Here is a 27,401-nt window from a genome sequence, read left to right on the forward strand (position 1 = left end):
TTTTTTTTTCTTTAAATTATTCTAACTTTATTTTCCTTACAAAAGGCTTTAAAATGTTCATCTTCAGTTCTAATTAAGTTGTTTAACTTCTGAATTTAAAATACAAGTCTTTAGTATCCTGTCTTTTATGACATGTGTTCTGGTTTTGCACAATTTAACTCTGATGGATATAAAGCATATGAGGTGTAAGAACACTAATTTTTTGGAATGCTGATGTATAATAGTGTAATGATTTGGAAGGGAAATATGAAACTACTTCACCCATTAATTTACTTACTTTAGTTACTGTTATCACTTATTATACTGTACCAAAGCTACCATCTATATGAGTAACCTGTTTTCATATTAGAGTTTCTGATTGAGTTTTTATAATAAGAGATACATTTTCTTTATTTCTTTATTTACCAGTCAATTATTACCTCTGATATATTCGGATCAGCATTTTTCATACAATATAATATTTTTTATCGCAAAAAAAAAAAATATTAATGACTGATCAGCCTGTTGTCACGCAGTTCTTCAGGGGTTTTGAATAAATTAAAATTTCCAGCATTAATTATTCATTACAAAATTATTATGTATTAATTCATTTAAGATTATTCCAGTTAATCTTAGTTACCTCTGATGATAAGTAAATTTTGCAGCTTATGAAAAAATATGCCAAGCTTGACTGATTTGAACCGAGAAACCTTCTGGTTGAAAGATAGTGGTGCTATTACTTCACTGTAAAGGTCATTATATAAATGAATTGTGTGTCACATTTAGTTTCTGAAATTTATGTATGTAGATAGCGCAGTTAAGATGGTTTGCCTACCCTCTTACCATTCACTTTTTCATTTCATTCCTTTGGTACTTCCCCTCTTTCTGCATCCTGTTGTAATGTAAGTCAGACCCGTGTTATGTTTGCAGCTGTCTAACTGTCTATGAAGTTACTTTTTGAACTTATTTCTTTTTTCTTCTGGTGCAACATTTTTTTATTTTCACTTCCTTAACATCTCTCTTGGGAGGATGCTGTTTTGATACTTTAAAGAGAAAAACTTCAGTTGCTTATATTATATGAATATATTTCAGTATAAGTATCTATACTTTTTTCTTGTGTATAAAAAGAAGGGAAAGTCATAATTTTTTTAAGTTGCAAATTGTAACCTCTGGTTGTCAAACTGTAGTTTGTAATACATTAAGCAGTAATCTTTAGTGAAGATATATTGTTAAATACCTAAGTAGGTTTGTTGCCCAGTGATACAACAAATACTGGGCAAATTACATATGAAAAAGATTGCTGGTTTCAAACAGGTAAATATTCTTGTCTTGTTTGCTTTTTTTTGTGATACAAAATTTAAAATGAGGCGTATTTTAATCATCTTAATTATCCATAATGTAATTATTTTATATTTAAAATATTTTGTACTTATATTAAAGCTATTTTGTTAACATTTTATAGTATCAGGAATACTGTGTGTATCACAGTCATGTTTGTAAATATTGTGTAGTGTTTGTTCCCCAGCCTTACAATAGATTGCTAATTACAACAAGAGTTAAATTAATTTTATAGCTACTAACCAATATTGATATTAATGTCTACTTCAAGTAAGAAAGGAACCAGATGCTAAATCGTATCTCTCTTGGCCCTCATGAAACATTTCTTTAGTACTCCCTAGGCTTTCTATACCACATAATTTATTTATTTAGCATATGGCACCGAGACAAAACACAAATTGCAGTCAAAAATTACAAACAAACATCTAACAGATTGATATAAGCTACTGATTCTGGAGTCGCCATTAGGAAATCTTCAGGGGTCCCTTCTTAAGCTGTCCTAGGGAAAACTTCTGTGATGTGTTTAACAGTTTGATTTTCACCACACTTTCAAAGGGGCGTTGGTGATTTACCCCATTTATGCAGGAAATAGGTGCATCTACCATGCTGAGTTCGTATTCTGTTTAATGTTGACCATATCTTCTATAAAATGGTTCAGAGGAGAATTCCTCTGTGACATGGTCACAGAGGAATTCTTCCTCTGTGGCAGCAATTGCTGTTCTGATAGATGGCCTTCTAGATCAAAGGCGACCATGATTGGCATCCTCAGTGTCCTCATGTATTGGTAGGTTTTGATTGTCCATAATCTTCTTGTACTCTCTTATAATAAGAGTATTCATATGGCACAGATTTGAGGTGGTATGTAGCTCAATACTGGGAACCATTCCACAGGAGTAGACCTGATAACACCGGCAATCATTCTCATAGTGTTATTAAGTTGAGCATCAATTCTATGAACATAAGGCTGTTAAGCCACACTGGCACACAATATTCCACAGCCAAGAAGACGAGGTTCAGAGCCAATGTGTGCAAAGTGGAAGCTGATGCTCCCCATGTTGTTCCACAGAGCTAATGTATAATGTTGTTTCTCATTTTCAATTTCTCTGCAGTTTTCAATAGGTGCTCCTTAAGTGAAAGCATTCTATCAAGTGTCATGCCTAGGTATTTTGGTGTCTTACTGTGAAAGAGTCATGTATTCTCGAACAGAATTTTAAGCTCCCTATTAGTGAATTTGTTATTTAGATGGAAGAATGACACCTCTGTTTATTTTTTTTCATTTGGTTGGAGGCGCCATCTTCGGAAGTACCTTCCCAGTTTCTCCAGGTTGGCCATTAGAACCTTCACCAACTCTTCAAGTGATCTACATTTTGTTGTTAGCACCCACTCATTGGCATAGCCATGCTTTTTAGATCTTGTCTCTGGCATGTCTGCAGCATAGAGGCTGAAAAGAAGAGGCGCAAGTACCAACCCTTGTGGCAGGCCATTCTTGAGTTTCCTTGGTGAATTTATATCGGATCCTATGATAACTTGGAACATTCTGTCGTTCAGTTATGTTATTAAGCAGGCGAGCTGTTAATTTGCATGGGATTACATGGAGGACCTTACAAATCATTCCTTCTCTCCACACAGTATTGTAAGCGGCAGATAAATCAATGAATGCAGCAGTGGTTTTAAGATTTCTTTGGAACTCCGCTTCAATGTACGTTGTGAGTGAGAGAACTTGGTCGGTGCAACTTCGTTTTGGCCTAAATTTTTTGGCTTGTTCAATCGGTATAACATCAAATATTCTCTGACAGATTCTGTTGTAGATAAGTCATTCTAGTAATTTATATGTCACTGATAGCAACACTATAGGCCAGTAGCTCTTAGGTAAGTTTGCTGGTTTCCCTGGTTTTAAGATGACTACTACCTTCAATTGTTTGAACTCTCTGGGTACACTACCAGTCTGCATTATGTCAGTGAAGAATCTGGCCAGACAAAGTTTTGTGTATTTTCTGCAGTTTAATAGAAATTTCGGATTGATGCCATCGAATCCTGGTGCTTTTCCTGGAGCGTTATCTTCGATTGCTGACTCAATCTCTTCAAGTGTAAAAGGGTGAGCGTATTCAGTCTCCCTCACCTCTCTCCTCAAGTTTCTGAGTTCACGTTTTATCTCAATTGTGTGCACCGTCTCTTGGTTCTCTTGATGTTGCCACTATGTGGGACGCTATGGTGTTTGGGGAGACATTTGATTTTGTCTCTGAATAGGAGTTCCACTTCCTAATTTTCTTAGCAGAGTCCATGCATGATGACTCGAGGTCTGAAATTTCAGGCTTCCCACTATTTATGACCATTTTTGTTGTCTTGCAGCATCGAGGCTATGGAGAAGCTCATCTGCACCTCTTGATCGCCCAAGGTTCTCAAGGAAGCTTCAGTAGAGAACTTCGCTATTTTGGGACCACCCTGGAATATATTCTAGTCCTACCAGATAATGGTAGGACTAGATAGTTTAAAACAGTCTTCAGTTTTCTAATTATAAGTAGTGAATGTACATTTATTATTTTCCTGGCTATAATATTAGGGAAATATTCTTCAAGTCAGATTTTTTATCTTAGATTTTTGTAGATCTTGAAGTTTCATGACCCCTTCTAACAAAAAAAAAAAAAACAGTTTTAGCTATTAAAGATTCCAGGAGGATGTATATATGTTGACCTGTTTTTTGCTTGATATTTTCAGATTGGATGGTTTAACTTGTGCTAAAATTTGTCCCAATGATTTCTATATACGATTCATTTAATTTTGTTCGTAACTGATTAACAGGGCTGGTTACCTTTTGTAGGTCCTATATCTCAAAATTTACTCAAAGAATAGATAAATTTTTTCACATTAGATAGCTAAGATAAACTTTTTGTTGGCATTTGGGTTATTTAATCCTACATAAAAGGGGTGGTGGTAAAGAATCCTTTTATATTTTTTGTCATATCTGATTTCAAAGTTGCATTTTTGTATTCATTAGATGATTCTATTACATTAGTATGTAACTTAGATTATGTGTTTGGGCAATTTGTCAAGGGAATGGAAGATATAGTTACCGTGGATCCAGTGTCTCAAACTTTTACTCTAAAACTAGAATAACCTTTTAACATAATTCTTTACTTGCGTACTTAGACTATACAGTTAATTTTCTTTCTAAGTTGTAGTTTATTGAGGGTGAAGCCCTTGGTAGCCATTATTACATATCTTTCATTCACCAGGAAAATTAAGTAAATTTTTGCAGATTTTTTTTTATTTACTCAATTATTCATGTTATTACAATATATTGTTTATTTTTTCTTTCAGGAACTTTTGTCTGATGCCAAAAAATCAGCTCATGATGTTAAGGTATGTCAATGTTTATTTTGGTTATATTATTAAAATTAATATTCCATCCTTCTTTACTTCCTTAATTCATGCAGCAGTTAAACCATTAATATCAATATTTTTTTTTTGTTTTACTTACTTTTTATTTATTTAATTTTGATAATCTTATTTGAAAAATAGTAAATTAACAGAAAACAATAAAAAACCTTCTACAGAATTTATATAAATTAATACTGTTTTAACATGCAACTGAAATACAAACTTTGTTATAATTAATAGTTAAGTAGTTATAAGTAATTAAACAACTTGTATAATTATCTCCATGATTTTTTTTCTTTATATTTACAAACATCATAGACATATACATCCATTTACACTGTCACATCTAAGCTGCTATACCGTGTTCATCCACCAATATTAAATTAGGCATATATGTGGTAACAATATGTAATCAATGTGAAGAAATTTTATTTAAATAATTATGTATTTTTATTTAGTTAAGAGTGTATCGGTGTAAAATTACTTTTACTTTTTAGTATTTCCGTTTAGTCGGTTAGTTCATTATTTATTATATTTAGTTTAACCGCTATATTGTAATAGGCTTGTGTAGCTTTTAACAAAATTTCCAAGAAGGGTCTGTTATTTTTCTTATAACTTCATCATCATGATTAGAGTAAAATATCTACAATCAGGAGTATGTGTGATAAAATGAATAAGTAAGTATCTTAGAGTTACATCAAGTTTAATGTTGATGGTAATGAAATAACTGATTTAAAAAAAAATTTTTTAAATAGTTATTTAATCACTGAAAAATAGGTAACTGCAATTCAGTACTGCCTATATCTGGGGAAAATGATTATTTTATAAAATTAAGAAAAATTTATATGAATACAACAGTATGTGTTCCTTGGATGAAATCCTGATAAATTTTTCTGTAGCTAATCCACAAAACTCAATAATATATATAATTGTAGATATCCCATAGCAAAAAATGTGGTGAAACAACATCAAGTCATTCTTGATGAACGTACGAGGTCTGTTCAGAAAATAACCAAACTTTATATTTTTAATCTTTATTATTAATTTTACAGGTTACTGGTTCTTGTCGCCTTAAAACTACTTCCCTCCCCTATTCACACACTTTTTCCAGCGGTGTTTCCACTTCACAAAGCAGTCCTGGATAGCTTCATTTGAATTGAGATTTAAGGTCCGTGACAAAGTTGCTTTAATGTCATCAGTATAGTGTTCTCTCATCACTGATTTTAATTTTGGAAATAAGAAAAATTCACAAGCAGCCAGGTCTGATGAGTAGGGAGGCTGAGGGAGAACAGTCATCTGATTTTTGGCACAAAACAGATGAATTGATAAAGCCTATGTCCAGGCACATTGTTGTGGTGAAGGAACTATGAATTGTCTTGCCACAACTCTGGTCCCTTTTGTGGATTTTTTTCACATAACCATTGTAAAATGCCTTGATAGTGCACATGGTTCACTGATTCACCTTGAGGCAAGAATTCAAAATGCACAATCCCATTAAAATTGAAAAAAAAAACAGAGAGCATCACTTTGACGTTGTATCGAGGCTTACTTCTTTTCTTGAGTGGATAAACATCTACTTGTTGTTCTTCCTGCTGTTTAGTCATCAAACAAGGAATAAACTTTGCTACAACTCGATGCATGTTCAATTTTTCTGTCAAAATGTCATTGCATGATCCAATCAAGATGCTAATTGCTTCTGCAAGTTCTCTGACAATCAATTGATGATTTTCATGCATTAGATGTTGATTTTCTGAAAGCAGGTGTCATCAGTTGAAGTCAAAGGCCTTCCTGGTCAAGGGTCATCTTCAATTGACTGACGACCTCTTTTAAATCGTAAAAACCATTCGTAACATTGCGTACAACCCAGAGCATCATCTCCGTGTCTCAAAAGTTGAAATGTTTCTGTGAAAATCTTCCCCAGTTTCAGATCAAGTTTATATTGTATCGTTGCTCTTGAAAATTGTACATTACAAAAATTGCTACTAACACCTAAACATGTTGCACTCAAATAACAATTACATGAAAACTAAACGTGATGTCAGTCAACAGTCCAAGAACATATGGTTAAAGAGGAGGTTATGTGGAACACAATACTAGTCAACTGCACATCATTAAATATCTCCGTTGGTGCATAATTAAAAATTTTTGGTTATTTGCTGAATAGACCTCGTACATTACCAAAGGTATCAGGATGAAAAATAAAAGATTAATGCTTTTAATTACATATTAGTATCTGAATTTTATGGTATTGTAACATGATGATGTTGAATGTATATAAAACTCTAATCCAGATGTATGGTAATAAACAAAATGATTTCAATCATAGTTTGGCAGATTGTTTGCTCTACAAGAGTATCCTTGATTGTTATTACGTCATTGGGTGAATTTGTAATATTATGACTACTAAAAATGAATAACTATGATAAAATCAATAAGTTTTATAAATTTGTAGATTGAGCATTGAATGTGTTGAAAGTGTTAGATAATATTGTAGTCTGTTCAGTTTTAATTATTACATAATTCTCTGTAAATTGTAACAATTGTTTTGTTAAGGTAGTTGAAACTGTAATTTTGTTTACTACAATGTTTTGTTAATCATAAGTATGTGGGAATGTAAGGGGAAAAAGGTAATTTATAATTATTTTTAAAACAACAGCGAGAAGTTGTTTATTGTTAATTTTAGTACTGAGCTCCCAGAGCTAATGAATAATTAAATCTCAAAGGATTACTCATGTTTAAATTAGTACTTATATACAGTCCATCTGTACGTTTAATTGATGGGCTAATTTGATTGTTAAAAGTTTGTATATTTTTACTTTTCATGAATTTGAGATTTTTAATTTTTTTTTGTGTCTTATTTGTTATTCTGGTCAAGTATATTGAACAATCTGCATCCAAACTCTATTGTATAAATTTATAATTATAAAAAGTTGAATAAATAATATTTGTATATAACATTAATAGTTTGATAATTTATAAACGAATAAAGGATAAAAGCTTTAAAAAAAGTAATTTTTATGAAGTCGCTAGGTGTGAATCAATTTCCACCAGGAATGTTCTTGTGTGAGAGATGTAGGCAGCTGCTTAAGTTATAGAATTTTGACAGAGAATTTTTTGAAAAAGAAGTAGCTTCTATTATCGATAGGTTAAATTTAGTGAATTTAATTTTGTCATTGACAGTTGGAATTTGAAATACTCAATGTTAATAATAATTATCCTTGACCATGGTTCTGAATATTGTTAGTAAAAAAGTCATTCTGCAAAGAAAGTGGTTTTTGATGAATTAAATAATGGTGGCTGAATATAGGCATGTTCTGTCATCTACTATTAAATGATTACAATTAGTTTAAGCCTTCTTAATGCTATTAAGCTGTTCCTGTATGTGCTTTACTTACTGTATGAACTATTTTTTACTCATTTTTTTAGATTTATAATGAAAGTAAAACGTCTCAAAAAGAATGAAATAAATCTGTTAAGCGTTTGCCAATTATAACACTTCTAAGCTGTTGGCACCATTTCTCCATTGTATACAAAATCGACTATTTCCTGAGGAGGAATATGAGTCAGGAGGGAGTCATATTATACTCATAGAAACCATTAGGTTTCTATGATCTCTAAATTAAGGAAAATTATTACTGTCTTTTATATATTTGAGATTATTTTTTAACTTTTGATACACAGCAAGAGTGTGTTCAAACATTTATTCCTTAGCTTTGTTTAAAAATATGTGATCATATAAGTGAACAAAATTATTAATTATACTATGATTTAATTTACAAAATTATCTTTTTTTTAATTTAAATTTATTTAACATTGACAGGATTTAACTGATTGTTTTTACTTATCTTGACTTGCATTTATCACATCATTTTAGGCAAAGCTTAAGATACATGTTTCTGAATCAAGAACATGAACTTGAATAACTCTTTAATTGCCATAAGAAAAGCTGTTTGCTGTTATTACTGCACATATATACAGTTGAATTATATGTACAGTTGAATTATAACTATATGTATATAAACTGTGTGTATCTGTTGATCCCTGAAAAATCATTGATCAATAATATGCTACTTCCAACCGGGTAAAATTGGTACAGTCTCCCATTGAGGTACAGTCAGTGTAGTTGGGCCAATGCTTCTTCATAGTTAGATTTATTAATAAATAAAATAAATAGATCTTTTATTCTCATTGGTACATAAAAAAATGAACTGTCCATCATTTGCCGTAATGGATCAAGGGAAAATGTGGTAAAACCTTGAGCAGCATCCCTGAGCAGCATCATAAAATACATAAACAAGTATAAAATAAAAAATAGATGTGATTAAACTCCGTATTAATTATTTAAAATATAAACACAAGTAAATTTTATGATAGATGTAAAAAGTAGTTACTAAATAATTCAGAAAGCGTTAATGAAAATTATTTAAACACATATTTATATGATGTAGAATTCAAGATTTTTTAAAGATTCATTAACAGAATAATATTATTTTCATAAAATAAAATCTTTTAATTGTATTTTAGATCAATTAGTGGAAAAATTTTTAAATGGTTTGATAATTTATTAAAAATAGCAATAAAAACATTATAAGACCTTTTCTTATAAGTCGAAATATTGTATTAGGTTACGTGAAAACAATTATGTTGTCTGGTTAGCTAGAGTTGGATATTCATATTTTTTAAGAATAAAATCTTTCCCTTCACCTATCTACGAGTAGCAAAGGAAGTTACAAACAGGATTAGAAGGGTCAGTAGATGGAGAAAGGAGGTGAGGAAGAAGAAGATGAAGTTGATATATGAGGTAAAGATTGGAAATTATAAGTGAGGGGGTTAAGGAGCAGCCTTGGTATAGGGATAAATGGTATAGCGTAAGATACCTTCTATCAGACAGAAAACTAGATGTACATCAGTAAAGGGTCATCATTGATTCTGTTTCCCATTTTTGGTTCTGCATAGTAAGTTTCACCCTTTTAAGATCAATAATGAGGACGAAACCCGAAGGAACAATTATCCATTTTAGAAATGGCTATAGGAGCTTCAGATACTAAATTATACTTTTTATATAAATTGTTTTATTGATATGTATTAGTTGAGCGATACTTATTAGGAGAAAGAGAGGATGTATTTAAGAATATTAACAATTTAAAAAAATACTGATTGTCAAATTCAAATAATACTGTATTTATTAATTTAATCTACAATATAGTAATATTAATAATAATTTATTACTGTTTATTTAGTAATAATAATTTACTACACAGTAATTTATTACAGCATTATTAAGTGTGATTTTTTACAATTTTTTTTATTTACCAAGTTTGAGTTGCTTCTCAAAGTTTTCAGTGAGTTAGTTTAAAGTTACTCATATTCAAATTTGTTTTATTTTTCTTTAATTTAACATGATTATAATTTACAAATCATATTTGTGGAGCAACTTGATGAGTTGTAATAACATTGAAACTATATATATATATATATACTTAATTAGTAATGCTTCCTATTTACATCTGTGGTATTGTTTGTATCATTGTTGTTAATGGCAGCATTTTAAAAGGTTTTTGAAACTAAATATGCAATGGACAGATTGAATATGAATTCATTCACAAATACAAGGAAAACATACAAAAACAGCATTAAATTTTGTTAATCACCTTATAAAATCAGGACACATAAATACATTAATAAAACATGTAAATTTTACATGTAGATGTAAAAAACAAGATTTCGATATTCTTGAACTTTACAAAATCGTAAAATTTGAAAAAAACCCAATAAAGTAAATGAACAAACACTGCATAGATTGAGTGAATATATTACTCGGTTTCATTCTTAAGAGATTTCGTACCTTTTTTCAAGATGGGTACCATTAACCATGGGCACTACCATAAGACGTGTTGTTAATTACCTCTGGAAAGAGTACTTTTGAAAAAAAAAGATTTACTTATTTGAAAGTAAATCATTTTAAGCAGTAATATTAGTATTGTACTTATTTTTATTATTTGTTAACAATTTATTTAGTTTAACAATAATAATATAAACGTAAATAAACACCTTGATACAGTAAGTATTTCTTTTATGTTGCTCACTAAAGAAAATTTATGTGTGCAATTTATATAATTTTTATGTACATCATATAGTACTTGAGTCTATTCATTCAATGTTAAAGTACAGTAAAGTAGTTGTGTATCGTGAGATGATAAGAGGATTTATATCGTTCTTTGCAACATTGTAGTTTAAAATGACAAAGAATGAAGAACCCATATAAAGTTTACTTTGTTGTGTTAGATTAGTATTAAGTTAGGGATGGATGAAATAAGGTATACTTCTATTACAACATAATAAGGAAATAATCCATTGCGTCCTTAGACTCTTTTGTCGACATGTTTTACTAAAAAAAAACCTTTTAACCTACAAAGAAATTTTATCTCATTCATTTTTAAAAACCCTTTCAAAGGTATTATTTGAAAGGGTTATATGTTATTTTTTTCTAAATATATCACTCTTGTCATTCTCGGAATTACACTAATATTTTAATCAACCGATTACATGAGATTGTAAAACAATTTTAAAACTATCTTAACATTAGTTCTTTGAATTTTTGTACAGAAGGTGTACTGTATTTAAAATATATATAAAACAATTTTTTTATCGAGTACAGTACACTATAAAATTAAAGAAAAAATTATAAAAACTTCACTTGAGTTTGTGTTAAATTTTGTTCTAAATGGGGTAAGCTTTTGTTAATAGGTGGAGAGAGTAAGTAATGTAGATGTATTAAGAAGAATAAGTGAGTGAACAATATTGACGACTATCAGAAGAAAGAAAGGAAACTGGATTGGACATATAATTAGGGGAAAAGGAATAATAAATATAGTTCTTGAAGCTCCGTTAAAGGTGAAAAAAGAAGAGGAAGGAAAAAATGATACAAAGGGTAGTGAAGGTTATCGTGAGACAAAAAGGAAAGCATGGGACTTGCCAACAGGCAGAACACCATATGATGATGATGATTTGTTATATATTATACTGTTTCAGAGGAAGGAAGTTGTGAAGAGCACTGATTTTCTTTCAGCGGCTGTGGCTCTAACTAGATTAGATTTGTAGTATCTTTAATGTTGATATGTGTTGAAAGAACACAAAAAAGATTTAAATTGTGTTATTGTTTTAGAGTATTGTTTTTACAAGTTTTCATTTTATACTTTAAGCTTTCTCATATTTATCTATTTTCTAACCTTTGTGTTTATTTGTGAGATTTTTTTGTTACTTTGGAACGATAAATTTGAATAACATGCATGCAGACCATTAATAAAACATGATGCATATCAACAAGTTTGATTGCTCTAACTGTAGTAAGTTTAGCTTAAATCTGTGAAAAAAGTCCTAAATTGATGAATAATAAATTAAAGTAAAAAACTTATCATCAATTCCTATTATTTATAGCCTCCAGTCTTATTATTTGGTTCTGCTACCTATTTTGAAGCTTTACAATTGTTTTTATTCACTAATTGTATTATATCAACTTAATGTTAATGAATGCTTAAAAATGGATGCTCAAAAACTGGTAGCAGAATGAGAATAATAGAATTGAAGACTGCAAATAAAAACTAATAATATTTTATTACTTTAATTTCTGTGATTAGTTCTGCATTGGGCAAACAGGACAACTACTTTTTACAGTAATATAATAATATAATATTAATAATATTAATAATTAATTATAATTATAATATTATAATAATTAATTATTATTATTTATAATAATATATAATTAATTAATTATATTAATAATAATTATAATATTAATAATATAATATTTTTATATTACTTTTTACAGTAATATAAAAATCACATTAAAACACTTCATTCTACCACAGAAACCTGCAAATTTGCAAATAAACTTACCATAACATAAAAATAAAAATTTTATTTATATATAAATAAAACAACATAAAAATCTTAAGCATAAATTTATTAGACAGAAAATGATCAATGGAGAATACATATTGAAATAAATTGAAAAAAAGTAATTGAAACCATTCACAAAAGTTTTTACTTAAAATTAAAAACTAAATGGTGATTTTTATAGGTAATTATTATTAACACTAAGGACACTAAGGAAATAAAGACGTAAAAAAAAATATGTAAGGCTGACTTGGGTTTGAACCCATAACCTTCCAAATAAGAGACAAGGGTGTTGCCTCTGTGTTAACACAAGTTGATGAGTAATAAATAAGTTATTTACATGAAAACAATTAATTATTTCAAGATCATATTGTCTCGTAACAAGTTGTAGGGGTTATTTACAGTTCAGTTATTGGTGATATCCTCCACTCTATTCCTGAAATAGTAATTTAGTTTTACCCAACTCTTAATATGTTTACCAATAAGTGGGACATAGCCTACTAATATCCTATTTTTAGGGCAGTCTACAACTTTTTTTTTTTTTTTGTCTTCAGTCATTTGACTGGTTTGATGCAGCTCTCCAAGATTCCCTATCTAGTGCTAGTCGTTTCATTTCAGTATACCCTCTACATCCTACATCCCCAACAATTTGTTTTACATACTCCAAACGTGGCCTGCCTACACAATTTTTCCCTTCTACCTGTCCTTCCAATATTAAAGCGACTATTCCAGGATGCCTTAGTATGTGGCCTATAAGTCTGTCTCTTCTTTTAACTATATTCTTCCAAATGCTTCTTTCTTCATCTATTTGCCGCAATACCTCTTCATTTGTCACTTTATCCACCCATCTGATTTTTAACATTCTCCTATAGCACCACATTTCAAAAGCTTCTAATCTTTTCTTCTCAGATACTCCGATTGTCCAAGTTTCACTTCCATATAAAGCGACACTCCAAACATACACTTTCAAAAATCTTTTCCTGAGATTTAAATTAATTTTTGATGTAAACAAATTATATTTCTTACTGAAGGCTCGTTTAGCTTGTGCTATTCGGCATTTTATATCGCTCCTGCTTCGTCCATCTTTAGTAATTTTACTTCCCAAATAACAAAATTCTTCTACCTCCATAATCTTTTCTCCTCCTATTTTCACATTCAGTGGTCCATCTTTGTTATTTCTACTACATTTCATTACTTTTGTTTTGTTCTTGTTTATTTTCATGCGATAGTTCTTGCGTAGGACTTCATCTATGCCGTTCATTGTTTCTTCTAAATCCTTTTTACTCTCGGCTAGAATTACTATATCATCAGCAAATCGTAGCATCTTTATCTTTTCACCTTGTACTGTTACTCCGAATCTAAATTGTTCTTTAACATCATTAACTGCTAGTTCCATGTAAAGATTAAAAAGTAACGGAGATAGGGAACATCCTTGTCGGACTCCCTTTCTTATTAGGGCTTCTTTCTTATGTTCTTCAATTGTTATTGTTGCTGTTTGGTTCCTGTACATGTTAGCAATTGTTCTTCTATCTCTGTATTTGAACCCTAATTTTTTTAAAATGCTGAACATTTTATTCCAATCTACGTTATCGAAAGCCTTTTCTAGGTCTATAAACGCCAAGTATGTCGGTTTGTTTTTCTTTAATCTTCCTTCTACTATTAATCTGAGGCCTAAAATTGCTTCCCTTGTCCCTATACTTTTCCTGAAACCAAATTGGTCTTCTCCTAACACTTCTTCCACTCTCCTCTCAATTCTTCTGTATAAAATTCTAGTTAAGATTTTTGATGCATGACTAGTTAAACTAATTGTTCTGTATTCTTCACATTTATCTGCCCCTGCTTTCTTTGGTATCATAACTATAACACTTTTTTTGAAGTCTGACGGAAATTCCCCTTTTTCATAAATATTACACACCAGTTTGTATAATCTATCAATCGCTTCCTCACCTGCACTGCACAGTAATTCTACAGGTATTCCGTCTATTCCAGGAGCCTTTCTGCCATTTAAATCTTTTAATGCTCTCTTAAATTCAGATCTCAGTATTGTTTCTCCCATTTCATCCTCCTCAACTTCCTCTTCTTCCTCTATAACACCATTTTCTAATTCATTTCCTCCGTATAACTCTTCAATATATTCCACCCATCTATCGACTTTACCTTTCGTATTATATATTGGTGTACCATCTTTGTTTAACACATTATTAGATTTTAATTTATGTACCCCAAAATTTTCCTTAACTTTCCTGTATGCTCCGTCAATTTTACCAATGTTCATTTCTCTTTCCACTTCTGAACACTTTTCTTTAATCCACTCTTCTTTCGCCAGTTTGCATTTCCTATTTATAGCATTTCTTAATTGCCGATAGTTCCTTTTACTTTCTTCATCATTAGCATTCTTATATTTTCTACGTTCATCCATCAGCTGCAATATATCGTCTGAAACCCAAGGTTTTCTACCAGTTCTCTTTATTCCGCCTAAGTTTGCTTCTGCTGATTTAAGAATTTCCTTTTTAACATTCTCCCATTCTTCTTCTACATTTTCTACCATATCTTTTTTACTCAGACCTCTTGCGATGTCCTCCTCAAAAATCTTCTTTACCTCCTCTTCCTCAAGCTTCTCTAAATTCCACCGATTCATCTGACAACTTTTCTTCAGGTTTTTAAACCCCAATCTACATTTCATTATCACCAAATTATGGTCGCTATCAATGTCTGCTCCAGGGTAAGTTTTGCAGTCAACGAGTTGACTACATAGTCTACAACTATGTTCATTTAAATCTTTTTAAAGTAATTTATCCATTTCTTATTATTTAAAGTAAAAATATCATGTTACTTTTTATAATTGTATACTACAAATACATGGAAATAAGTTCATTTATTTCTGTGTATTCTAGAACCAGATATTATTTTTATATAATACTATATACCATTTAAATTACAGACCAGTGATCTTCATAGAAATGTGTAGCTTACATAATTTAAGTGATCTTGACTAGACACAATAAATGTCTCTAGTCGAGATTAATAACAAAATGTAGTCACATTTATTAAGTTAATTGCCCCTTATTACTGACATGACCTTCATTTTTTTAACTGTTGATGTAATATGCTTTATTAAGTCCTAAATTATTTTTTGCTGGTAGTTCCAATTTTTTCATTTTTCTCTGTAGTTTTATTTTACAGACTTTTGTTAATATGTTACGGTTAGTTGTATTTCTATGATAGCATTCACTGATTATTTATTAAAATAAATGATCAATTGTTAATAAAATGTACTTTGTGTTAGTGCAAACTACTTAAATTACTGCAGATGTTATATGTTATAGCTGTTAATAATGGTTAATAACTATTTAACATCTGCTATAGTTTTTATTTAAATCTGTAATTTTATATCATAGATTATTTACACATAACAATTTTTTTTGAAATTAAGATAAAATATAAAGTGTAATATTTAATTTCCTAGAAACAATGAACAATTACAGTTTTTAACGACAGATTAATTTTATATTGCATGATATGCAAGGTCTAGCCTGAATTCAAACCTTTTTGTTTTTTTGTTTTACGTAGGATGAGGGAAAATGTGCAACCAGACGCCCAGTAGCCCATACTGCTGGATGTGTGGGGTTTCTTGCCATAGTAGTGACCCACTAAAAACCCTCCCCCTCCCACCAAACAACAACAGTACTACCCCTAGGTATTTGTTGCCACTACGCGTATCAATAGGCATTTCTCGTGCTGCCCTTCCATGAGGGCATCCAACGTCCCTGTCACAATCAAAAGCCACATTCCAATGTGGCTTTTGATGGACCCCTTGCTCCAACGAGCAAGGGTTCCAATATCGACCCTTTAGGCACCGCCCCACTCCATGGCCACAACTTTCTCCTCACCCTCTCTTGAGACAGCCACCATTTCCCTACCTGTCAGGTACTCAGACCACTCTCAGACTAAACCTCTAAACACTCTACCTTGGTTCCTCTTCTAGCATTTTCTTGGACAGTACTTCCTGGAACCAGCGAGAACAACAACTCCACCTGTCATTGTAGCTCAGCATAATGCTCATAATTTCCTCGGAGAGATCTCTTCCCCAAACAGTCTATTCGGAGCCCACCTTGGGCACTGTAGGAAGGTATGCTCTGCATCATCTTCAAGACCACAATACAGGCACTCTGGCGATGCCTGTCTCCCTCTTGTATATAAGTATGTGCTGAACAATCCCTGGCCAGACAGCCACTGGACCGTCCAAAAATCTATCTCATCATACTTCCTAGAGATCCATTTCTCAATACAAGGTATCAGCCTGAAAGTCCATCGGCCCATTAGGGAAACCATCAGACCATCTCTCCTGCCAACGGCCCATTAGGGAAACTCTTGTCACAGACCTGTCTGTGCCCTGGTACCTTTCAAATCTCTCTGCCAGGAGATCCACTGGTGGCATCCCAGCAATAATCAGCCCTGCCTCTAGCAAGACAGTACAGTATGCCTGAGCCACCCTCAGTGCCAATCTCCGGTATATCTTATTGGCCCTCATCTTATTCCTTAAAATGTCTAGAGACCGATCCCATACCAGTGCCACATAGAGAATAATGGAGGTCAAAGCTATTTCTCTCCTTTTTGAAGCTCTAGGTTCAGTGGCATTAACTATCAGTCTAGTGATCGCCGATGCCACCTTTCTGCCTTGTTGAGTGTTTCTTCAATGTGAGCTGTGAACACCCTCGACCTCGCCAACCACACAACCAGGTATTTGGCTCTCCTTGAGGGAGTCAAGTCAGCGCCATTCATTCTTATTGAGAACCTAGGGATTCGTCGTCTTCCAATCATCAAAATCATGTCAGTTTTTTGGGCAGAAACGAAGAGTTCTCTGTCCGCCAGCCATCTCGCAGTATCCTTTAATGTATTGTTAGCCAGTAACATCACCTCTTGAAGACTCCTCGCCATCACTATAATGAAGAGGTCATCTGTGTCGGCTACCATATCCACACCAGGTGTCAAATCCGTTCTCAGTAGGCCGTCGTAAGCCACATTCCAAAGCAGGGGGCCCAATATTGATCCCAGGGGCATCCCTCTTTCAACGGGCATGATGATTTCCTCACCCTCTTCCAACAGGATCTTCAGCTCCCTATCCACCAGGTATTCTTGAACCATCCAAACTAAGTAAGTGGCCACCTCTCTATAATGCAGCTGATTCAAAATAGCATCCCATTTCATGCTATTGAATACATTTTTGATGTCCACAAAGATCACCAATGGGATACGTCTGGTGTGCCTTGTCCCCCTAGTTGCTACATTAATGAGTTCCATCCCTCGCTACAGCATCGACCAAGGATCTGCCTTTTCTAAAACTATATTGTCTTAGATAACCCACCCCATTGTTGCAGCTCTTGCTTCAACCGCCTTGCCAGAAGAACTTCAAAGACCTTACCCAAAGTATTTATTAGGGATACCGGTATGAACCTTCCCATCATCTTTCCTTACCAATACAAGCCTTGCAGTTTTCCAGCTCTTCAGGATGTATTCCCTCTGTATGTCCTTGTTGAATGAGGTCAGCAGCATGTCAGAGACGATGTCTCAGAAATTACTCTGATGACATCTGCCATGATGACATCAGGTCCAGGATTCTCATATGGTTTAAGTTTAGAGACCGCATATTCTAGCTCTTCTGCAGTAAACCTTGGTGTGTCTTCGGCGGTAGTTCTTGGTGGTTCTTCAAAATCCTGATGTCTCCTTCTATGTGTTCAGATAACAGAGTTTAATGCAAGTTGATCTGATTCCTGCAATTTTTGTGTTCCACTAGTAAACTGGTGTGTGTCTCTCTCGGTTATCCCGACTGACTAGTAATCAAATCTGTATAAAAGTAACTTACCTTTGCTTGGATTTGAACCTCAGAACCTCCAACTTCAAAAATGAACTTTTAAATAACTGAGTTGCAATGATTTTATGACTAGATCAATGTGGTGGATAACATTTATATTATAATAATAACCTAATTCACTAATGCAATTGTTTTATTTGGTATAAGCTACTTTTATCCCATTTTTTGGGATAGTTTCCTTTCCTCGAATGGGTAAAAAAAGTTTAAAGTTGATGACAAATAAAATAATCACTTGAGAAAAATGTGTGTTATTGATAAATGCAGCTTGTCGTTAAAAAATTAATAGTTTTACATTAATTTTACTATTACCATTATGGACAGAAACATTGCATTACTAAAAATTTTAGATCTTTTTGCATTTATTCTTATACTTGTATGCATGTTTTCATTTTTTGAAATTTAATCAGTTGATATAAAATCTTAGAAGGCTTTCTACAGCCCCAGGATGGATTCTTAAGATTTCACTTTTATTAACCTATATAATTAAAAAATGTTTATTTATAATTTTATTTATTATTAAAATTTTGTAAAGATCTAATATATATTCATATTCTTATTTCATGTTTGTTTATGTGCTTGTAAAAAGCTTTTTTGAATTGTCAAGTAAGTTTCTATAATGAAATAAGACAATGCAATAACACCATGAATTCAAAAAATTCAACCCTCTATCAGTTTGTAATTGAAATAAAAAATAACTATCATAATAAAAACTACTGTTGTAATGAGGGCTATTTGAAGTTACAAATAGTCCTCATTACAACCATAATGTTACAAATAGTACTATTGGCTTATATAAAAAAAATTGCATATTGTTAATTTTCATAACACTATACTTTTATTGCATTTTCAACACATCTTAAAAGTAGCTAAAGAGCTTTCCAGTACCTTATCAACCTGCGTGATATAATGTTGGTCTCTCTCTCTCTCCTCCCTCACTCTCTCTCTCCTCCCTCTCTCTCTCTCTTTCTGCATGCAGAGAGAAAGGGGTTGATATGGTTTAATAATTTAACAAATATCAAAACTGAAATGAATTAATAAATTCTCTTATTACAAAACTGAAGCTTATTTTGGTTGCTCAGCTATTTTGGTATTTTTTATTCTATACACATAAAAACTGGCCAGTTAGTTTAGTGGTTTTCATCCTGTTTCTAAATGTGTTGGTCTTGGGTTCAATTTCTGTTAAGGGTCTAGCTTCATCTTTTGTTAATTGTGTGTGTGTGTGTGTGTGTGTGTGTGCACATGGATGCGCATATGTACACATGTAGCTTGTTCAAGTTTGTGAAAATAATTAATAAAAGTATAGTCCCCATACAGTGTAATATGAATACTCAATAAGGTATCCACTGTTCTGGTTTTTTAAAAGATAGGAAATACTGTTCCTTAAAGTTATAAGGAAAATTCATGACCTATTTTTTCCTATCTCTGTTTATACATACTTAAAAAAAATTATATTATCAAAATGCACTTCTTGTGGTGTCTTGAGTTAAAAATTGTAAATGGCTTTTATTAGAAAAATGTTTTTAATTTATATTAATCTGATGTTATACTCTGCATTCAGTTAATGAATTAAGTTGTTATAAGTTCTGGGAAAACTTTCCTGATCAAAGTCGTTGAGTTAGGATTATGTGAATCAAGTGCACTTGGTCGCTGGCCTCTGTGGTGCAAGTGGTAGCATCTCGACCTTTCATTCAGTGGTCCCGGGCTCAAATCCCAGTCAGGCACGTCATTTTCACACACGCTAAAAATCTCATCGTCTGAAGCAATACCTAACGGTGATCAATATATCAGTGGTGGTGGAGATTAGAAAAAAAGTGCACTTCATCAAGGGTGACTGTCAATGTTCTTCTCGTAAGATGAGAAGTATTTATAGCAGGGCTTCTGTACTTTCATGTACATTCAGATATTTAAAATAATTCTTCCTTCTAACTTGTATACTCGCTTTGGTGTGGCTTCAAATTTTTATCTTTTCATTTTTCGTAATTGTAAACTATTTCAATGTTTTAACAAAATAAACAAAATGACAAAATAAATTAATGGCTTTTAAAGATCGAGGTGAGTCAACTTTGAATGTATTACATTTTATTCTAATTTTATAAATATAATGTAACCAAACGTAACCTATGCTTGTTTTGCTCGCTAATCTTGGCTAGCAAGTGTAGGTTAAGTTTGGTTATATTATATTTATAATTTCTCTGCAAATACCCACTGATTTAGAAGAATAATTTGAAAAATAGTGGCCATTAGATTTGCAAGAAATACCAATTTTGGTCCTCCATATTGGATTTTTGAAAAATGACGATAGTGTGCCTGTTTGTTTTCAAAGAAAAGTCTAAATACCAATTTTCACAACTATAACACCTTCAACTGTGAAAAAATTTACCTCCCTTTGCCATCCCCCAAATTAAATTTTTGAAAAATGGTGGTGAAATGTGTGTAGGTCAATTTTTAAATAAGTGTCTAAATGCCAATTTTCATAAAGAAATTTATGAAAATTAAAAAAAAAATTTTTCATCCCCAATAGATGTAGTTTTTCAAAAAATTCTTCCTTCTGTAGTGGATACCTTACTTAAAAAAGTAATGTATCTTCCAAAATTCACCTACCTAGGTTAAGCAGTTTGAGCTGCGCATTGAGTAGTCAACATAACCAGTCGGTACACTTTGTTTTATGTATGTATTACAAAGTATGTTATTTTCAGTGAATAACATACGTTTATGTTGTTAAAAATCAGACCTACATGGCCTTCCAAATAGAAAATTACAGTTTTTTTATTCAGTATCAAAGACAATCTGCCTGTTAAAATTTCACCTTTCTTGAAATTAGGGATCAGTTTCTCACCAGAAGAGGAAATTGAAAACTTAGAAAATACAAATACAGTTTAATTCAGTTGTAAAAGTAAATATATATATAATTATGAAATTTATTGAATAAATTTTTTGTTCCAGAAATTTGTTGATGATCTCCTTGAAAGGACGAAGACATTGTAAGCTCACCATCACATGTACTGCTGCAGTGACAAAAAAAAAGTTGTTGCATTGTTGGACGCCGTCCTGTCCTGAATAATTCGCATCAATGTACAATGTCACCAAAGTCCTTTCATTTCCACCGCCGGTTAATAAGTCGTTACTGGAACCGTCGTCTTATCCTAATATGTGTCTAGCATCTAGGTTAGCTAGGTATTGCTGTAAAAGCATTTAAATATTATTAATATTTAAAAGGAACCTCCAATGTAAAATTTATGTGTGGAGTTTTAATCAATTTTATGGAGTTTTTTTAACTGAACATTAATTTATAATTTTTAATATCTTTATAATTTAAAATAATACACCTTGTTTTTTGAGATAAGATCTGTTTTTATGTGGTATTACGTATAAATCAATCTCATATTTATACAACCTAATAGCTTCAGAATTTTTTGTTTTAGTGATTAGAGAATATTTTTATACATTATTTTCAACAAAAAAAAAATTAATTAATGTTTCTTTTATGAATGTCTTTTAATAATTTTTAGCATTTTTGTATTTATGGGTTGGTTGATGTAATTTAGTGTTAAATGTTAAATTAAGAAGCGTTTTTTTTGTTAATGTAAAAAGCTGTGTATAAATGTAATATTAATTTATTATGTGAAAATGTTCTGTTCGACGGTAAAGTGAGGTAGAAAAGGATTTTTGTTATAAAATTACTTTAATAAATAGATTACCTAATATTTATCTCAAGTCTTTAATAGTTAAATAAAAATAAAATAAAAAATAATAAATGACAAATTTAATTTTTTTAATATTTTGAAACTGTAATTCTGATTAATCTGTTTATTTATTATGCAAATGTACACAAATTTTTTTAGTGATAAAATAGTTAAATATAAATAAACAGTTGGCTCAATCTGCCAGATAGAGTTGAGTTTTAGAATGCGTTAACTGATTTCAGAATAAGCAAAAATTAATATACTTTTATAGCATCCATCAAAATTTCTGTAGCAATCACATGAAGAGATATAAAGATCTTGATGAAGGTGAAATTAGCCAATTCAGAGGGTGGTACAGGTTTTATTAATAAAAAAAACTGACAGATTTGATTGTTTGTGAAAAGTATTCTATCAGTCTTGAAAAATTTATTTTTGTTAGTTAAAGAGATGCTTTTTTAATATCAGTAACTACAGTAATAATAAATGTTGTATCATTTAGAATTATTTATTGGTTTAAAAGAACAGTTGTTCAATGTAACTTTCAGTTATTATATATCTTAATAGTTTGATTATTGTTAGTCTTGAATTTTATACCTTCTATAATCTAATTGTTAAATATTTTGTTTGCATTATTTTGATGGTTCTGTATATATCAATTTGTTGTCAATAAGTGTTTCCCTTCAAGACTAAAGTATTTTAGCTTTAAAAATATTATAAATTTTTTTAAAAATTCAGTCACCTAACCTTCCCCCAACTTATCAAAAGGTGTACCAGAGTTAATGTTTTCATTTTCATTAATCTCTGAAGTTAAGAAACATTAGATGTGATCAGTAAACGGATTAGTGACCTTCAGTACATGTATTATGTACTGTTTCTTGGTCTCAAGAAAATCATATTTACGTATAAAAATTCTGCAAAACTCTTTTGCCCAAGATCAGTAAAATTATACTTTACCAAAAAAAATCAATTTTTTTTATGTAAAACAGTTTTAACCAAAATAATAACTCTTACTACCTTCAAATTATTTTGAAAGTAACTGCCGTTTATAGATTAAAAATAATAATCTTATAATTTATTTCTACCCAAGTATCACTCTTACTTCTTTTGAATTTTAATGTAATTTGGACAAAATTGATTAAAGTTTTGGTCATATAAATGGTTGCTTAAGTGTATTTTTAATAATTATACTTTTTACTTTAATTATAAATGCTAAAAAAATAAATTAAATATTGTACCCTCAGTTGTATATTGTGGGATATAAATTACTTTAAAAAACAGAGTTCAGTACACGGCCTCTGATCCCAATGTTCTTTTATTTATTGACGATTAACATCTCTAGCAAGAAAAGTAAATAAAATTCTTCTCAGGTCAAAGTGAAAAGTAATATTGTGTATTATATTTTATTCATGTATGTGTTTTTGCATTTTTACTGTTAGATTATATTTTTAATACTATTTTAAGTTTAATTTTGATTAGTTTTTCATTTATTCCTTTTTTTAATAATTACTGAATAATGATAGGCACATCCATTAATCATGATACATCTGGTTTAAACATAATAAAAATAAATTTTATTTAAGATCGAATTTAAGTCTGTATTCATGTTGGAGCTTATGCTTATATTTCCTTTACAATTTAAATTATTTTTTCAGCTTTTAAAATGATGCGTTTACCAATTGTCGATTCATTCAGTACGTTTTATATTTTATTTTACTATTTACAACCTCTCAGACATAGATATTTTAATTTATTAAATATGTATGTATTTTAATGAGGAAGACAAACAAAATGAAATAATAAATTACAAAATTTCATGCTTTTGGCTGTTCATATGAAATAAGCAGCCTTACCTAATCGCACATTAATTTAGGGCGAGTTAAAATATCGCTTGATCAGTGAAAGGGAGGATTGTTGGAAAAAAGTCTAGAGATAAAAAATCTTTTTTGTATTTAAAGATGATAAGACCAAATTTGAAGTTTTACTACAATGACTTAGTTTCACGTGGCATTCTGTTTCTGTCAGAAAGATGCATACAATATTGTAAAGAAAGTCGTGAATATTTGTTATAATTTTGTAAAAAAATAATATTTTAATTATTATAAAAGTATATATAAAGTATATTGAGCTCTGGATGAACTCCATCTTAATTATTTTTCATAACTGTGTTGTTTTAATGAAATCATCTCTTTTTAAGGTTTATGTTAAACAATTGTTATATAAGTTGATGTGAAAATATTAAAAGTTTTATTATTTTTTAAGAAATTTAAGAGAAAAAGAATCAAGGCACTGCTTTTGGCATGGAGGTACTCAATCGGTATTTATAAGTAGAGAGGCATTTCCAAATAGTATATTAATTATAGCTTCAGAAGTCACCACCAGTACTGTATTGTTTAATAGCTGTGCCTGTAGTAACAGGCTCAGACTATATAATTGTATAGTCTGATCACAGTTTGCATAAAAGAGAACATTTTTTACTGACAATCCTAATAAAATTAAATAATTTCACGAAATTTCAAAGTAAAATATATTCTAGTTTAAAAAAATTAGAAAACAAAACGTTCAATCATTCATATTTAATTAGAATGGATGAAACTTGAGATGATGATTTATTAAAAGAAATAATAAATAAATAAAAAATGCAATTTATGTTGTGTAATTATTCAATATTGTTTTAGTTAAAGATAAGTGTAACTTTTTATGCGTGGTTTTTAGAACTTTTCTTCAAAATAAAAACTTTTGTAATACTAAAATAAATACCTACTGAAATTATGTACTACCGATAATTTACAGAATAACTGCTATTAGAAATACTAATTTAGTATTTTTATTACAAATTTTTAATATTGCACTATTTAACAACTTTTTATTAACTATCATCATATAAGAAATTTAAATATTGGAGGGTTCCTTGATAAATTAATATTAATATAAAAATAAATATAATATTAACTGGTAAATCAAATTGATTTGTAAAAAATATAACAAGTTTTACATGTTTTTATATTTTTTATTTACATAATAAATTTTTAATCTTTTTAATTAAACGATAATTATTCATATAATCCAGTAATTTAATGTTAAATGTTTGATTAATGTATGTAGTAAATTTATTGTCAACACCAAATTTTAATAGGCCTAATATGATAATCGTTATTTATATATGCACTCCCATTTTTAAGCCAGATTCACATACAGCATACAACATTAACGTTTCTAATTCCCTCTCGTTATCTTGATCTCATTTTTTAAATACAATTATTTTCTTTTACTGATTAATATGGTATGAAATATTGTGATTTAGTATAAATCACAATGAAAAGTAAATATATTTTTTTCATAAATTTATTTTGATTGTTAGTTATCATTAAGTTTAGATTTTTAAACCCAAGTATTTCACTTTACGGTATAATAAAATATTGAAACCTATTACAGCGAAATACATAACTTTCAAATACATAACTGATTGATCTGACAGTTCCTAGATCAGTATCAGTCATGATTTTTAGAACAATTTTTTTACATCCTAATTAATCTATAATTTAATTATAAATTTAGTAATATCTATACATCCATTAAAGGCTGAAATTACTCATAGATTTACGAGTATCTCCCTTTACAAATGATGTGACTACTGCAATTCAGGTAAAAAAATGTTACAAATGATCTGTTTACTAAACAATCCATTCGTTTTTTATGTGAATCATTAATCAAAGTTGTAATGTCTAGTAAAAGGAATATCATCCATCATAAGAAATATATATTTGTTATTGCTTAAGTGCTATCAAAGGTGAAAGAAGATATGGATATTTTTATACTGAAGAATTTTAAAACCTCTTTGCTCAAGATTTATGCAAAAAGTTAAATATCAGAAATAATTTCATAGTATAAAACTACACAATAATTTTCATGCAAATTAATATTTATTTAATAAACTTTACGGTGAAAATATTGTCTTTATTTTCATCATGAAGATTAACATCACAAGCAACTAACAAGTAAAATCGTAGAGTAGTTATTTATTACAAAATCCTTACAAATGATAAAATATAGTTAAAAAGGAAATAGGTAATAGTATCTGGGCGATTGAGTAGTAATTTCTTTTTTTCATTAGGATATAGTCATGAAACATTGGTGGGAGATAAGGTTCATATTAATTAACATATTGTATGAATGAATGCGGCATAAAAAACTATGATTTTTTTTTACAATTATTATCAGTTTTATTGCTAATAGCATTATTAATATTTTTATTTTTTTTCTGTTTTTTGGACCAGGAAAACAACTAAATCTTTAATGGCATCATTATTTTTCAAAATCTATAATAAAAATAATAAGATTTTATTATTAATATGTTTTTACAGTTATTTACATATTATTGCAGTTATAACTTATAAATTATTAATGTTTTTATTGCAATTCATTTACTCAATTATATACATTTTGAATCATGCCATAAAAAGAAATAGCTATGATCCATGGCATGTAATAACATTACCAAATGATTGATTCAATATACAACGAAGTTTTAGCAAAAATATATATTTTTAAAAAATTAAATATCATAATAACAAATGCAAAAAAAATTGTATTACATTTATTTACATGTAATAATAATTTTCTGTTTTTTTTCTACCGTAAAATAATAAATATTTAGTTAAATGATTAGGTTACATATATTATTAATATATTAATGTAATATATTTTTTCAATTCATATAGGTTTTTTAATATCATTTAGAAGCTGTAATTAATTTATTTTTATTATATTTATTTAGTATTATTTAGATGAGTGCTGCACAAAATATTTACTTACTATGGTGTTAATAATAAAAGTACGTTGTATACAATACCCTTTACAGAATATCTCATGAAGTGTAATTTATTCATCTTGTTTGTAATCATAATATATGAATAATTTGTACAATTGTTGTGTTATTAGAACTATGTAATAATTATAAATATACAATTATACAATCCTGTTTTTATTACTGTCTACTATTATTATAATTATATTACTTTATATTTAATTATAATAGAATTAGGACATTATTGTTACTAGCTAAATTTATTACTATAATTATTATATTAGTATGAATAATATTTGTATTAACTATGTACGGTATGTATAATTAGTGACTATGTCACAGACTTCATTTTAATAAATTTACATGTGTAAAAAAATTTACTGAATTTTAATCATAATTATACAAATATTCCTATCATTTTATTCCTTAAATAAATAAAATATAAAAC

General features: G+C 29.9%; 1 protein-coding gene across 3 annotated transcripts in view; it reads left to right on the plus strand.

The window, feature by feature from the left end:
* LOC142326625 (protein phosphatase 1 regulatory subunit 14B) overlaps positions 1-27,329 on the plus strand; it is a 632,498-nt gene extending 605,169 nt beyond the window's left edge. For all 3 annotated transcript variants that reach the window (XM_075369219.1, XM_075369220.1, XM_075369221.1), the window contains exons 4-5: positions 4,636-4,677; positions 21,410-27,329. In XM_075369219.1, coding sequence (XP_075225334.1) covers positions 4,636-4,677; positions 21,410-21,451 — 84 coding nt within the window. In that variant the 3' untranslated portion in view covers positions 21,452-27,329. The remainder of the gene's footprint in view (positions 1-4,635; positions 4,678-21,409) is intronic.
* Positions 27,330-27,401: the final 72 nt, after the last annotated feature.

Source organism: Lycorma delicatula, chromosome 6 (genome assembly GCF_047948215.1).
Source record: "Lycorma delicatula isolate Av1 chromosome 6, ASM4794821v1, whole genome shotgun sequence".
Taxonomy (NCBI): domain Eukaryota; kingdom Metazoa; phylum Arthropoda; class Insecta; order Hemiptera; family Fulgoridae; genus Lycorma; species Lycorma delicatula.